Source organism: Apiospora hydei (assembly GCF_038363865.1).
Source record: "Apiospora hydei strain CBS 114990 chromosome Unknown utg000009l_segment0_segment0, whole genome shotgun sequence".
Classification (NCBI taxonomy): domain Eukaryota; kingdom Fungi; phylum Ascomycota; class Sordariomycetes; order Amphisphaeriales; family Apiosporaceae; genus Apiospora; species Apiospora hydei.
The window spans coordinates 4,134,217-4,149,503 of NW_027117368.1; the positions used below are offsets into that span (position 1 = coordinate 4,134,217).

General features: G+C 52.3%; 5 protein-coding genes across 5 annotated transcripts; 1 reads left to right on the forward strand and 4 right to left on the reverse strand.

Moving 5' to 3' along the window:
• Window positions 1-2,408: 2,408 nt before the first annotated feature.
• PG997_013103 (uncharacterized protein) lies at window positions 2,409-2,917 on the reverse strand (the record flags this gene model as incomplete). Its single annotated transcript, XM_066817417.1, has 3 exons — window positions 2,409-2,526; window positions 2,583-2,747; window positions 2,853-2,917. 3 exons carry the CDS (start codon window positions 2,915-2,917, stop codon window positions 2,409-2,411), a joined length of 348 nt encoding a protein of 115 aa, XP_066663109.1.
• A 687-nt stretch (window positions 2,918-3,604) lies between these two features.
• On the reverse strand, window positions 3,605-5,094 carry PG997_013104 (uncharacterized protein; the record flags this gene model as incomplete). The annotated part of the gene is made up of 5 exons (XM_066817418.1): window positions 3,605-4,393; window positions 4,488-4,560; window positions 4,658-4,805; window positions 4,906-5,011; window positions 5,041-5,094. 5 exons carry the CDS (start codon window positions 5,092-5,094, stop codon window positions 3,605-3,607), a joined length of 1,170 nt encoding a protein of 389 aa, XP_066663110.1.
• A 1,040-nt stretch (window positions 5,095-6,134) lies between these two features.
• PG997_013105 (uncharacterized protein) lies at window positions 6,135-7,159 on the reverse strand (the record flags this gene model as incomplete). Its single annotated transcript, XM_066817419.1, has 2 exons — window positions 6,135-6,782; window positions 6,839-7,159. The coding sequence occupies 2 exons, from the start codon at window positions 7,157-7,159 to the stop codon at window positions 6,135-6,137; spliced, it is 969 nt and encodes a 322-aa protein (XP_066663111.1).
• A 1,926-nt stretch (window positions 7,160-9,085) lies between these two features.
• On the forward strand, window positions 9,086-11,033 carry PG997_013106 (6-phosphofructo-2-kinase; the record flags this gene model as incomplete). Its single annotated transcript, XM_066817420.1, has 5 exons — window positions 9,086-9,378; window positions 9,429-9,505; window positions 9,557-9,783; window positions 9,842-9,922; window positions 9,972-11,033. Coding segments are annotated over 5 exons (1,740 nt in total), but the record flags the coding sequence as incomplete, so codon positions are not given.
• A 619-nt stretch (window positions 11,034-11,652) lies between these two features.
• Window positions 11,653-14,348, reverse strand: PG997_013107 (uncharacterized protein; the record flags this gene model as incomplete). The annotated part of the gene is made up of 3 exons (XM_066817421.1): window positions 11,653-12,887; window positions 12,943-14,146; window positions 14,253-14,348. 3 exons carry the CDS (start codon window positions 14,346-14,348, stop codon window positions 11,653-11,655), a joined length of 2,535 nt encoding a protein of 844 aa, XP_066663113.1.
• Between the last annotated feature and the right edge of the window lie 939 nt (window positions 14,349-15,287).

Consider the following 15,287-nt stretch of genomic DNA (forward strand, 5'->3'; position numbering starts at 1 on the left):
CCTTAGCACTGCGAATTCTTTTGCCACTTTTACCGGGAAACTCGCCCGTTCCCCGGCCCCTGAGCTTGCCCAGATGCTTGGGCTGGGAAGTTCCTTGATTTCATTTACGCTTCACGCCTGTAATAAAATAACGATAACGGGAGGGATGTTTCCAATTGTCACTGTCCGGCATTTTGTCCAAAATTTTGTCTTTGGGTCTACCATTCATTATATACGGGTTCCTGGCACTATTCAGTGCAACACCCAGCAAAACGAAGAAGAAAACGTGACGGGAAAAATATATACGGAGAAGATACAAAGAGCTCCGCGGCGTACGATTACACAAAAAAGATGAGGTGGTTGTTTTTGTTGCATTTTCTGAGATGGTACGATCATGTCACGGTGGGAGGTATAGAAGAGATCTTTTTATCATGTATGGGCTTTCTAGCTGGGCTGGGTCTCGAGCGTTTGGGTATTGTTTCCCTCGGACTTGGTTGTCTGAACATCGATTATTTATTGTTTTTGTGTAATTACCACGTATTCCTAACTATCACGTACTTTAGTCCAGTACTGAAAATGAATTTACTACAACCGAAACTGCTGCCAGTCCCTCATCCTGCTTATTGACCTGTCTACACTCCAAATGGTTGAGTTTACACCAGAAACACGCATCCTTCGAGACATACGAAAGGGATGAATGGTGGTGGGACAGAAGCATTTGGCGGGTTTGCAACGGCGAAACAGATGTGACGCACTCATCCTTGAGGTTGGTTAGTTGACCAGGGACCTGGAGCCCCTTGGCTGCTGCGTGGCTAGCTAGCAACACTGCATGTACATATTGTGCTATTTTCTTTTCTTTTCTTTTTCCCATACTTCTAGATACCTGTAGGTAACGCGGTCGAGATGCCAGGCTCGATCGGTCGTCCTCTGTGTGTGTACCAGCAAATGGCGTTTACGATCCAAACGCACGAGCGAGGCAGAAGGGGGCAGGGGGAATCAGCCAATTGTCAAAGACGCAGTTGCATCGCATCTGGGCTGGCTTTCGGGGCCCGTTTCTTTTCTTTTCCTTTCCCCCTTTCCCACATCAGAAACCTAGACAGGTGTCTCTCGCGAACTTTGAATGGGCGCGGCGCATCGGATTCTGTCATATATCACTTTTTGGGGGAATAACATGACTGATCCCCCCGTCCCGCACGGCGCGCGCGCATCATTCGCACACTAGAGGAGAGAAAAGGCGTAAAGGGAAGGGAGATTGCCAGATCTTCCTCCTCCTCTCCGACCAGGTATAGCCGAAGCTAGCATCTCCAATCATCATCCGCCCGCTGCCCGCCACCATTTAATTGGTACATGAGTGGCTAAGTATGGAGGTATGTGTGTATGTATGTAACAGCCAGTCTAGTTTCAAGACAAGGTGACGGTTGGCAGGCAAATGCTGGTGTGACCGCGGAACGGCTGCCTGGACCGGAAATCCCAACCTCACCCAGGAAGGCATGTCTTAGCAGAAGCGACTAGACGCGGCTTTCGATGTCGAGGGAGCTGCTCCGGATGGCCCGCCATCGAAGATAGGGGAAAGGCAGAGACGAGTGTCGGTCAAAATGCCCCACGGAGGTTGCTGTATGCTCGCTGCAGCAGAATACTATGTGTCGCTTTTCCCATGTAGCGGTGTTCATTGCTTCCGTTGGAGTTGGAGTTGGAGTAGCAACATTCCCATTTGAGCAAGTATGACGAAACGTCAAGTAACACGATTGGCCAGAGACTTATTGGGCATTATAGTTATACATGCAGTTGCCCTTCACCGCTCAGATCTAGAAGGGGGAAAGATTGTATTTCTCCTAATGCCCGATTTCGTGGCACGACACTGTGTGTTGTTGCAACAAACCATCTCGAGTATCGCAGACCTACTATCTGGATCTGCGGGAGTTGCATGAAATATAAGGGGGCGGGGACTGGGTGGGTAATGGCAGGCCTTGTCACTTTCTCGAAGCCCGCGACGGGTACACAAGATCTGAATAGTACGACGGCGGACGGCAGCGCAAGAGAAATGAGATGGGCGCTCTTGGCTGCAGGTCGAATGCAGAGCATCCACACAGCAACAGCTGGTCCTGCTCAGCTGGCAGACGATGATTGCTGATGTTTTACCTACGCCACGGCGGGGTAGACCAGACAGACATGAAGGGGAAAAACGCTGGTGCAGAGTCAAACGGGGAGAGTTATTCCCATTCCATCTGAAGCTAGTCGATCATGTCGTACACCGGGACAGGCTCGAAACACTTCCCGGCAGACGCACACCAGCTTCCCGTTGCCTTGGGCTTCCCTTGTCCTCCGGGCCACTTTTTTCATCATTGCCGAAATGGGCGAGAAGGCAGGGAGAGGGCGACCGAGACGGTTCAGCCATGGCGGCAGAGCCGGATCGACCCCAGCCAATAGCTCTAACCGCCATGCAGCGTTGAGACAAATAGTATGTTGTCACCACTCTGGATCTCGTAGGCCTCTTCGCCTTCTAGCTCCCAGTCTGCGTCGTTGATCAAGACAAGGATACCCGGGCGACTGGGAATGCCACATCATCAGCCTCGCTTACAACTAGTGCACGGCTAGAGACTTACAGGTGATCATCCAGGACGAAGAGCTCCTTACGAGTGTCTTTCATGGTGTTGCGGCACAGGTAGTCGATGAGGAACGCCACGGTTGCGGGCTTGCCCTCGCTGGTCGCAACGGGGATGGAGAGGGAATGCCGCCGCTGATCCGAGAATAGCATCTCTAGACCACCACTGTAGCGTCCAAGGTCAGCCAGCAAGTCCCCATGGCCGCAGAAGAAGAAGACGAAGAAGGGGCAAAGGTGATTGGTTTTTTTCTGGGTTGCGGCGGCCACCTACGAAAACTCGACCACAACGGGCATCTTGGCGACCTCTTGCGAGCCGGCCTCAGTTTCGACAGCCATGTCCAGAGATTTTATGGGGATGGAGGAAAAGGGGTTTGCAGCAAATCAGTGATGGCGGTTTTCTTGAACATACATGGGAGAATTCCCTTTCGGCCCAGGCTTCCAGGTTAGCAGCAACTGCCAGCCAGCGCCGCAGCGGTGGCCCGAGCGCCCTCGTTCGTGGTCGTGATAGGAGCAGGAACCAGACAGTGACCGCTCACTTGGAGTCTGCTGCCGACCCAATCAGGAGACATTCGACGTTGGAATGCTGCAGGACGGTGGTGCATATAAGTCAAGGAAGTCCCCTGCCTCGCCTTTGGCAGTGGTGTTGATGCAACCATGAGTCTCGCCCATTCACCGCCACGAGGCGGCTTCTACCTGCATCCTTCAGCCCGTCATGGGATCATAGCACCTCCAATCACTGCGTAAAATCTACATCTGCATTGGACGACTCGTCGGTCACAACGGCTGCAGTCATTGGTATCGGGCATAAGCTGTGCTGGATATGACGAGAGAGTATTCAGGCTGCTCATCGAGCAGCAGCAGTCCAATCCTTTCTCTGATCGTCAGTTGGGCCCCAGGACGCTATGCAGCAGCCTGTCTCTCAAGCATGCATGATTAAATACAAGTCTCTCATCGAGTCTCCTCACAGCATCCTCACTTCAACCCCGCCGCCTACTTTGCACAGTCTTTCCAGCAGCGCTGTTTCTAAGAAAGCAGGTGTGAGCATACCACCCTGGCGCCCGCTGGCCACATCATCTCTCGAGTCCGATACCAATGCCGCAGCTCCTTGTGCCAGGCAGGCTGCTGTGCACAAGTACCCCCGCCGCTGTGGACTGTAAAACGCCCATAGGCCCTGGGCGCAGCCTCATCTTTGACGCTGCCCTCAAGCTCACCCACGGCCACAGCTTCAATAGTGTAGCGGTCGTGCCGCGACTGCTCAACATCCGGGCCCTCCCCTGGCGAAGGAAATACGAACCGCTTTGCGAAGGCCCGGAGGAAGGCGAAACGTAGTATACACGAGATAAGTAGCGTATTTAGATACTTCAGTATACCCGAGGTTCTGGATTCTACCCGAGTATACTCCCGGTACCGAAAGCGCGAGCCATAGCCGTCGCCGCTGCCACTAAGCAGGCCCCAAGTCCGATGGACGATATGTCGGTCCTGTGCGGCACTGTAAGAGGTATCTGACAGTAGCCCGAGCCCATCTTCCGTGCACATGCCAAAGAAATCTGTTTGGTCACGAGGACCTGTAGTATCGCCAGCCACAGGGGACAGGAGCCAGGGGTTCTGCAGCTCAGCCGCGGCGTCTTGCGTTGAAGATGCCGCCCCGTGCATAATAGACTCTGCCGTCCCGCCGCTGATCTTCATGGGCGTGGCAGCAACCGCAACGACTACCTTGCGTGCCTGCACCGACGCTCTACTTCGGAGCTCGCGGACGAGGAGAAGCGTCAGGAGATCGTGAGGGGCACTAAAGACAGCGCAGGCATGAATGAGCTGACGGGACGTTAGTGTAAACCACACCCTCTTGAGTCTGTCCCCATGGGCCAGGGCAGCAAGCGCTTTACTTGCTACACAGTGGAATGCTCACAGTAACGCCCTTAGCTACAGCCTGCTCGTGGTACTTATCGATCCATTCTTTCAACCCGTATATGTCACCATTGCTGTCGTCAGGAGTGATGTTGTTAGTTTCAGGGCAAAAGGAGACGCCGTATCCCAGCCAGGGACTGGTAGGTAGGCAGTAGTGACGAAGGTACTCACGCGTCCACGTAATCCGTACCGCTCTCGATACAAGATTTCACCACCTTCTCTCCTACCTGCCAGTACGTGACAACACTAATGCAGACCTTTGCCTTGCCCACCAGATGTGCCAGTGCTCTCTCGTCCGAGAGATCAACTATCTCGACCACTGTCAACCCCATTCACTCACAGGTCAGCCTCCCCTGGGCCCGGACAAAGAAAAGAAGGGGAGAGATAACATCCATCGTCTCAAATGAAATACAACCTACCTGGCTGTACCCGATCCGGGCTCAACTTGCTCAGTTTGGCCGCGAGCTCCTCTAGCTTCCCCGTGGAGCGTCCTGCGATAGCCCATTTGGTGTTCGTGGGCAGGAACTGCGCGATGTGACCAGCCGTCAGCGTACCGGTATACCCAGTTGCCCCGACCACAACCAAGTCGTATACGCGGGGGTGGCCATATTGTTGTTATTGGTGTTGCTAATGCCTGTCGCAGAAGGCGCCATCACGGGACGAGAACCGACCACTTCGACGCGCGAGAGACTGGCTGGGCGCCTCCAAATGATTTGAACCAAACCATGGTAAAATTCGAGAGGGGGTTCCCTGGACACAGTGGTTTTGAAATGTTCGTTTGCCGAATTTCACACCACATGCCCAGAGGTTACGACCCCACCATGACCGGCCCGTCGGGCCAACTGTATTTCATCCTGTTGCAAATCGGACTTGGAATAAAAGGGGACACCGCTAAATACGGGATACTGACCGGCTCTCGCCCGGTATGTTTTCATTTGTCTGTTCTCACTTATTCAAAGGCACTGTCTCACTTTCGTCAAGGAGAAACATATCCTGGTTCGGCGCGAGCGCTCAGAGCGGAGAGGTGACGCAGGTTGTAGTATTTCCTTACCAATCCACCTGTCGGGAATGTGCCTACCAAATGGCACAGATTTTATACACGTACAGGCTACCCTATATATACAGTAACCTCGGCTAGATTACAGAGGCATCATCCGTTCCGATACCGTGTCGTCGTGAATAGGGTATGCCAGAAGAGCCATCAAACCCCCTTGCCATCCGAGGCCGCAATGCTAAACCCCAACCCTTCTAGATATCGCATCCAATCTATAATACACAAGTTTCGTTCCCCAAGCTTCCTGATGTGGGTCTGAGGCGTGGAAATGCACACGCGCCGTGAAGCTGAACGAATACTTTCATGCTGATATGAGATCTCTATCGTCGTGATTCGGAAGCTGGTGTAGCATTAGACACCCTGGCGGGAGGTTACGGGGATTATTAGTAAGACATGAGAAGAGATCTCAGCGAAAAGCTGCCACTGTCGCGTCATTTCGTCTAGAAGGGGATGTTGGGGGCAGCTGCCACACCAAGAGCCTCCTGCTTCTCCTCCAGTCCTTCGGATGGCGCCTCAATGGTGATTCCAAGACCAAGCTTGGCTTGTTGCTAATAAGAGGTCAGTAAGGTTGGAATCGAACTCGGGGGCGCATCATCAAGTGCTTACAGTAGCATGGTCCAGATCAATGCCAAAGCTCAATCGGACGGGTGGTGCAACAACCCGCTCCAACAAGCAGCTCAACTTGCCCTTGGAATCAACCTGAGCGCGGAAAACGGACATTCGGAAATCATACTTGGCCCCGACAGTAGTGATGCCCTCCTTTTGCAAGCCCCCCATCATACCACCCTGGCCAGGGACAACCTGGAGGGTCATGTCAACACCAGCCTGGACCTTGTCAGAGAGACGCCGCCAGTACGTGGCGTTCAAGGCACCCTGCGCATGTAGCTGAGCAGTGGCGATCCAGTCATTCGACTTGTACCTAGCGACATATGACATGGCAGCCTCAGGGGGTTGGTTGAGGGCAGCGCGTTGCCAGACAGCCTCCATACCAAGAGCGAGCTTGCGGGTGACGGACTGAAGATGTTGGCCAATAAAGATACCGGTTAAGCCTCCCTCGAGATATGAAGGGTTCAGCATTTTTAAGGAGGATGTGAAGTCGGCGCCGACATATTCATGTTCGATCGAGGCCATATCCTGGGCACCAATTTGGAACTGGGACTTGGTGACGAGCGAGTCGGTCCATCTGTAGTTGAATCGCGATGACAACATACCGTCACTGTCCAGACTTCCCTGCATGAACACCTGTAGACACAAGTTAATATTATGGTAATTAAGAAACGAAAAATCCAGAGACGCACCTTGTTCGTGCCGTATAAAGCGGCGAAGGCATAGGGCTGAAGTCGGTCGCCCATAGCAAACTGGTGGGAGACTTGGCACAGAGGAGCGAAGTCAATGGCCTTTGTGATATCGGCGCGCAGGCCAGTGTGCATGTGCATAGCAGGAGAGACTTCGCGCTGCACTTCCTTTGCGATGTTCTCAACAGCTCCGGGGTTCGTCAGGCCAAGCCTCTCCCTCCTGTCCGAGAAGGACTGATAGACATTTGCGAGACTTCGGGATATCGGGTTGTTCACGAGGGCGCCAAAGGTCGACGGCGACTTGACTATCGGAGTGGCGTCCATCTTGGCGATTGGACAGGATGGAACAGTCGGATGGTCGGTTGGATCCGAAGGCGGAGGGCAGATGACGAAAGCTGTAAAGTCCAGTCAATCTTTAACAGTATTGGACTAACTGTTAATGCTTGGTGTTGAAGCAATTGCTGCCCGGAATGGCTGGTGGGAGAGAATGCGATTAGGATGATGAAAGACGAGAGCTTCCTCCACAGCTTCGTTGCGAACTACGTAGTCGGCAGCACTCAAAATTTCTTTGACAACCCCAGCCTTAGCGACCGATGGCTGTGGGACACGGGTCAGGCTGTGATCCGTGCATCTGTTCGGCAGTCCCACCCCGATTCCAAGGTTGATTTTATCATACCTTGTGTACTCGCTTAAATGCTTACAAGGTAAATCCTTTACTGCAATCACCTCAATATCCGCATCTTTCAGCGCCGTGCGTGACCAACCGGAGTTGGGGTTATTGAACATTGGCTAGATATCGCTGTAATAGGATATCTCATGCAGCTCATCGCCTTCCCTGCTCGCTACCCTACCGGGCATTATGTCATGAGAACATTGAACCTTTCCCGCCTAAGGCCGATGATAGTCCAGTTCTGATATCGAACCTTTCACCTCAACAAGAACTAGCCGCACCAGTCCTCAGGTCAATCAAATCTACCATTTCATGATTAGTAAGCTCTCTCTTGCTGAAGCTACAGTATTAACGTGTCTTCGTTTTATGCCATTATTTCTGAATTGGTCAACCTAAAGCCAAGGCTTGAGCATTTCTCTAGAGCAACCAGCCGCTGGCCAACCCTGGATTCATCTAACCTATAAGCAAGCCTGGCGAGAAAGACGTATCAGCATACAGCCCTGTACAAGTTGGCTGTCGCAGGATACCCCCCCCATGCTTTTCATGGTCCAACCAAATCATACGGAGAGTCTTCCTGCAATTAGTGGATAAGCCTGAACCATCATTGATCCCGAGTTCAACCTTCCTGTTCCCGACGTTCTGCAACCTCTCCAACATCCCGACCTCGAAATAGATATCCAGACAAGGCATCGCATCCAATTCACTCAAGGTGGCGCTACCCACCAGAGAGTCCTCTTCTTCTACAGCACTAAATTCGGTGTCTACCTAAGTAGTCGCCCTAACCCCACTTGACAGCGCTCTTGCCCACTGTTTCAGCCGCTGTCCAAGTTGGCCCAATACTGGCCGATGTGCGTTTGCGAGGTTTGCGACATACATAGGCGGTGCAATTTGAAGTCGTGGTAACCCCGGCATCGCAGCGCGCAGCGAGGCCCGTCGACCTTTGAATCTAACATTGAACCCTGGAGTCGTCGCCTTTACCAAGCACCAGACCACGCTGTTCGCAAAGCCTCTTGCACGATGGACACGTTACTGTGAGTATTTCTTTCATTTTCTTCCCCGCCTATGCTTTCCCGCTGTGATCTGCAGCCGCCTCTTTCTTTGCCTGGCTATTGCCCGCGCACTCCATCATGGCAGGCATCCAAGGAAAGAAGGAACCTTGCGTGCCATGAGCAGTCCAGTAGTTCGACATTGAAGGGTCCATCGCTGTTGATATCCATGTTTGCTGCGTCCTGGGTCTTGCGGTTGTCGCCTCGCCACTCGGGCAGGAGCAACTTCGGGTGCCGGAAGGAGACGGGAAGAAACGGCCAGTCCATAAGGCGCTGGTGGGCTTTCTACGCTGAGTCTTCACGCCCCGGTATTCCTTGCATCGGTTCAATGGTCGTGTGTTAGCTCCTCTCGAAATCTGCTTTTCTCACCTTTGGCCTCATCGTGTTCCCTCTTGTATTCTCAGCAAAACCGCCTTTCATCATGTCTGATGAAGTACCCGCATCGGTGTCCCCACAATCCTCCCCTGCCCAGCCTGCTACTTCCACAAGTACCTGCTTGGCCTCCTCCGGAACGCCTGAAGAGGATTCGTCTAGAGCGAATTCAAGGCGTTACGGCACGGGGACTCCCATTCTTACCTGCATCGCCAAGTTCACCTTGGAGACATCTGTACTGAAAGCACAAATGCTGATGGAAACAGCACCGCAGAAATCGCGGCAAACGCCCCGCGGTACCGGCGAAAGAGCAGTACCTTCATAGACGGCATACACGATGTGACAGCCGACAGCGACATGGCTCCGGCCCAGCTGTACAGCACTATGTCAGGTCGGCTTTTTCACTCTGGCCGTATCGCAATCGTCATGGTCGGGCTTCCGGCACGAGGCAAGACGTGAGAAGCATCCCCTATAGAGATTACGTACTCGAACTTACAATAGACAGGCATATTTGCGTCTCAATGGCCCGCTATCTGCAATGGTATGTCACAAGGCTCGCTGACCACTTGATCCTTGCTCACTGTGTGCTAGGCTAGGCGTAAAGACCCGAATCTTCCATCTCGGTGACTACAGGCGAGCTACTGTCGGTGAGGGGGAAGACGTTCCTGAAGACTACTTTTTTCCCGAATGCTTCGCCCGCGTCCGTCATGCTCCGCCAGAAGATTCTCAAGAAGTGCCGAGAGGACATTTACGCATGGTTGAACCACGACAATGGACAAGTTGCCATCTATGACGCAGTGAACCCAACTGCCTCTGGCCGACTGTCTTTGGCCAAGGAGTTTGCGAAGCACGATGTTCAGGTAAGCCCCGAACTGAACCTCGCACCTGTCGACCAGCTGATGACTGACAACTTACTAGACCCTCTTCCTTGAGTCCTACGTTGACGACGAGAATCTTCTTCGGGAAAATGCACGCAACGTCAAAATCAACTCTCCGGATGTAAGTCAATATGCTCTACGACGGTAACTTTCTGGCTAATGCATGCCAGTTTGAGGGCATGGATCCCGATGAAGCTGCCAAGCTGTACCTCCGTCGAATCGAGATGAAGATCCCCATCTTTGAGACCATGACTGAAAATGAGCTTAACTACATCAAAATGATCAACGCCGGGCAAAAGTTCTTCTACAACAACGTTTCTTTCAACTACCTCTCACACCGTATCGTCTTCTACCTGACAAACACCCACATAAAGTCTCGCACGACGTTCTTCGTACGGGCTGGCGTCGCTACGGAAGAGGAATCTTTCAAGGCCGATGCCCCCTTATCCGAGGAGGGCCACAACTATGCCCGTATCATGTGCGAGACCATCTTAAACCATCGCGAGCAAGAACGCGAATCTCTTAAGGAGCAAGGCGGGCCCGACGTCCCGCTACGACCGCTGAGTGTCTGGACCAGCACCCGAATGCGCACACTACAGACAGCTGATCCCTTTACTGAACGAGGCTACAAGGTACGCCAGCGAAGCCAAATGGCACAGATCAACCCGGGCGTGTGCGAGAAGCTATCCGAGAGGGCGATCCGACGACTGTATCCGGACGAAGTCGAGAAACACGAACTGGACCCCTATCATCATCGTTACCCTCGGGCTGAGTCGTACCATGATCTCGCAGTGCGCCTTGAGCCCATCATTTTGGAGTTGGAACGTGAACAGAACGACCTCCTTATCATTGCGCATGAGTCGGTCCTCCGTGTGCTTTACGCCTACCTGATGCACTGTTCCACTACGGCTATCCCTACTCTCAAGTTTCCTCGCAACGAGATTATCGAAATCATCCCCGCCGCGTACCAAAACGAGGCCAAGCGCATTCTCATCCCCGGTCTTGACCCCAGAATTGTCCCGAGTAGCCCAGAGGGTGTCCGGATTACTGTCCCCGGTGAGAGCCCTGCACTCTTTCCCGGGGGCGGCCTGAGCAGTCCGCCCGAGACGCTCGAGGGTCTTACTATCGGCCCTGGTAGCTCTGCTCCTAGCCTTGTCACTTCGCCGCCGCCCCAGAGGATTGTCAGTACGTCCAAAGAGGCCGTTGAGGATAAGCTTTTGGACCAAGATTAGCTTTCTGGGGGCTATTATGTAGTCAGTGGTCGGCAGACGTTTTCTCGAGTACGACTATCCAGCCGTGGCTACTGTAGTATTCTCCCGCCGCTATTGCTCTCTAGACGGGTCCCTTTATACATTGCATAGTAGATGTTGGTTTATTCTAAGGAGGTTTCTGGTCAGGTTCAGAGGCATGTGTTTATCAGGAACATGTTGCTCACTCGGCGTTGTAACGTCGGCAACGCGATTATTTAGTTTCCGTCGACAAAGTATTATTCATTGCTTTGGCTCCTCAGTTACTTGGTTTTTGTTTTCTCCCAAAAATTCAATAAATTCAACGTTGCCAAGAGATCTCAGGTATTCCAGGCCCCAGTAACTGAAACAGACCGAGTTGAACTTATCAATGCCCTCATGTCGCTTTATTGCGTTGTTACGATTAAGGTATATGAAGAATCAAAATTCGGGTATCTCAAATGTCTGTAAAACCGAGTTCGACCGACTTTCAACCCGCTCAAGAGCCACAACTCTACGTACGTCAGCCAACGGTATAAAGCCGCTATGCCAATCCTGAAAAAGTCGCTTCCCTCCATGGCTGGAGGGGTCCAATTTCTACTATAGTGTGGATGGACCCAAAGGATCACATCAATGCGCACTCTCTTTCGGGAACGTCACGCTGCTTTCCCTTCTGCTCCTTCTCCTTCCCCTTCCCCTTGTCTAGTCTCGCTTTAGAACGGCCACGTTTGTGGCCTGTCTCTTTATCTTTATCTTTTTCCTTGTCCTTGTCTTTCTCTTTCTGGTCTTCCTTCTCCTTTTCCTTGATATTGGTAGTAGTTCCGTTGGTGTCAACTACCTCGAAATCATCGTCCGTATCTAATACGGCCGACTCGCGTAGGGGCTCCTTGCTCGTGCGGACCAGACCACTCAGCCGCGACATGGTCAAACTAATGCGATTCTCGCCAGCTTGACTTCCTGGCCTGCTCTTACTTCCAGTGCGAAACTTGGCTGCAGCTCTACTCAGCCTCTGCGCAGTCGTTTCGTCGGCTGGCGTGACAGGTAAATTTTCCTCTATGGGTGTTACCGCGGGGCTAGGACCCATAGACGACAATTCGTTGCCTAAGCTGCCCCGACGGGAAACGTTTAAGAACCCGTCTTCGTCGGCAAGGCTTCGTCTGACTGGCCGTTCCAAGTCGGCTGAAAAGCGTATACTTGCGCTTGTTGACGCAAGATTGCTAATGCTTTCGAAGTAGCTACTGGCTTGGCGCGAAAGAGATGTCTTCTCGAGGCTCGGGGTTGCAGTACCGGTAGTCTTCACCGCTATTGCCGAGTCGTCATATGAGGGTGGCTCAGCATCTGTACCATCTGTCGAACTGGCCGTAACATCAACGATGGGAACAATCTGATAGAACAGCAGGTAAGGCATCTCATCTTTGAGCGACTGTTTAATGTCGTCGACCGTTGTGACACGATGCTCCGCAAGATCATCAAACCTGACCCATTGTGCTTCCTCATAATCGGGTGGAGGATCGCTATCATGCCGTCGATTGTCTGTTAGTAGTTTGGGGGCTACCCTGCAGAAAGAAATGTAGTGACCAGAGTGCAACGAGTCACCTCTGTGACAAACAACAGACTGCAGTACGAGCTTGTAGTCCGTACTCAACCCATTCTCCTCCACGTGGCGATCATCAACAATGAAATGCGGCAGACGTAGACTATCTGGGATATCGATGAATGTGTTTTGTCTCTTCGGCACTCCTTTCTCGTCAACCATGTATCTCTTCAAGCAGATGCCGACAACTGGCCTTTGACTGAAATGGCGTGCGACTTCCAGATCATTCTGCGGCTCTGGATCTTCATTTGATGTGGTATGCCAGGCTAAAGCCCTGTTAGTAATAGGTTTAGCTGGGATGGGGGAAAGTGAGTAACATACGGATGAGTCTAAAGAACTGCCAAGCTGGGATCGTCACGGCCTTGACGACCGAGGCTGTTCGTTTAGCCTTCGCAAAGAGGCTGGCATTGTCGGCGCTTTCTGCAGACTTCGTTTGCTCGTCCAAGACGACTCTTTGTATTAGGCTTTCGGTCCGGCTTCGTCGTGGCCGAGTATGTGATTTAACCGACTCAGAAGCCGAAGCTGCTGTGGTGGGGCGCTCAGTCCATCTCCTTTCCAACGGCGTCGAATGATCATGAGTTTCCTCATCGCTTGTACCACTCGACCCCACTGATGTACCCTCCTCGTCATCATCGTTCGTGACCAAACGTATTGTGCTTTTCGGAGTAGAGGGGGTGGCATGCGCCGTCGGTGTTCTCGGTGTAGGGGTAAGCGTCATCCGTCTGGCGGTCTTGGTCTCCTCCAAATCATCTCTGTGCACATCCACTTGGGAGTTGAAATATTCCTCGAGGCAGTCCTCTAGCTTGACACCCTTTCCTTCGTCGGCGGGTGGCACAGCCAAGTTCAGGAGCCTTTCATATACGACCTTATGATCGGCTTCATCGTTTTTGCCTTGGTGGAAGAGGTCAACCTGTAACGGAAGCAGTGGCAGTTGCAGAGTCTCAGTAATAAAGGCGAAAGCTTCGGAGGTGTCCTGTTGTTCCAAAAGCTGGGCATCGTTCCATCCGCATGCCGCAAGAGCATCCTGTATATGTTCTGTCATGTCGGCCTGGATGAGCTTGCCACTACGCAGCATATTAACCCACAATCGCAGCAGCATGGCCAACCGAGTCTGCGGCCCCTCTGGCAATTCGCCTTTGAGCATGCACTCAAAAGCCTCGACTTTCGCAAACATAGCAAAGAGCAGAGCATCCAGATAGCAGGTAACGTTGCCGCGGTTCTCTGCTCCCAGCATTTGAACATTGGGATTGTAGTGTACAATATTGCCGGACATAGCCTCTTGCTGCAAGATCATGAGCTCGACAGCCTTGTCAACATTGCCGGCCGAGCACTTGTAATTGAGCGCATAACGGGCGTGGTCTTCTTCGGCATTCTTGATTCCTAATTCGCTGAGGCGTGCTAACACATCCTGGACTTTTGCCGCTTCTTTCTCCGGATCCACGGGCTTCTCTTCGTCATTTTCGGAGCGTCGCTTGGAGTCGGATTTGAAGAGGGAGAAGAAAGCTTCGGAGGAAAGAGGTCGGTGCTAAGGTTACACCAGAAGATCAGCATATAGGTACAAATTCTATAGAGATGGTTTCCTCCGGAGCCTATTCTTGGGGCATGAAGCAGGGTGTGGAGGTTGAATCTACCTTATGTGGAGGGTCTGCTGATTTGCTGCGACGGTGGCCGTTCTTGTCTCGTCGGCTTAGGAATTTCCTTCCCGTATTTAAGGCGGTCTTCTTCATGGTGGAAGAAGTCTGGAGTGAAGACGACAGGAAGGGTGGTGGGGTTATAAGCCGCCAACAAGGGTCTTATTTCTGCTAGTCTGTCTGTCGTCTCTGTTGAACCGATGGAGGGGTTGTTTCTTGGGAATCTGCAATCATTCGCCGAGACACAAAAGTTCCAGGGTCAGCGTTCTATGGCTGCAGGTAATGATACAGTTCGGCAAGGCGCATGGTCGATTATCCTAAGGAGCATCCATGAGGGAGGCAAAGCTCTGACGGTGACGACGATGGGCGGAATGGAAGATGGCTGGTAACTGGTGACGGGGTTTGACGTGGGTTAATTGAATGCCGCTGTCAAGGTCGCGTAAAGAAGGGGGAAAATCTCTCCTGCAAGCCAAGACTGATTGACGGTGGAACAATTGATTGATTGAGTTCCAAGTGATTGTGTAGGTAGGTAATGTTTCGAGTACCTTGTTGAGGCGGCTGGGCAGGACCGAATTGATCTGTCAAGTCGCTCGCTCGCGGGGAGAGGGGCAGACAGCCTTGCAAACAAATAACCTCAGACTTGCCCCAAGCCTCATTTACTTTTTGTTTTTGTTTTTCAAAGTTGCTTGCATGACCAAATTTGATGGATTCGCTCCCGCAAACAACAGCAGCAGGCAGGATGTGATGGCAATGTTCACTCTTGTTGCCTGCTCAAACGAAGGCTCATGTCCATGACCAGTTGTCATGTGTTTGCGCGGCTATGGCCCATGGCAATCCAAACGGGGCTTCGGGCTCCCGGGGGATTGACTGAACAATGGCCGGATCGATTCCTGGATAAAAGCCCGATGACTGGACTTGCTAAATCCAACCACGTACATACCTACTTACGTACCTAAATAGGACTCGCACAGAGCAACTGGGTAGCCCTTTTCTGCCGCTGCTCGAATCCTCTTGTCTCTGCTGCTCAAGATCCCC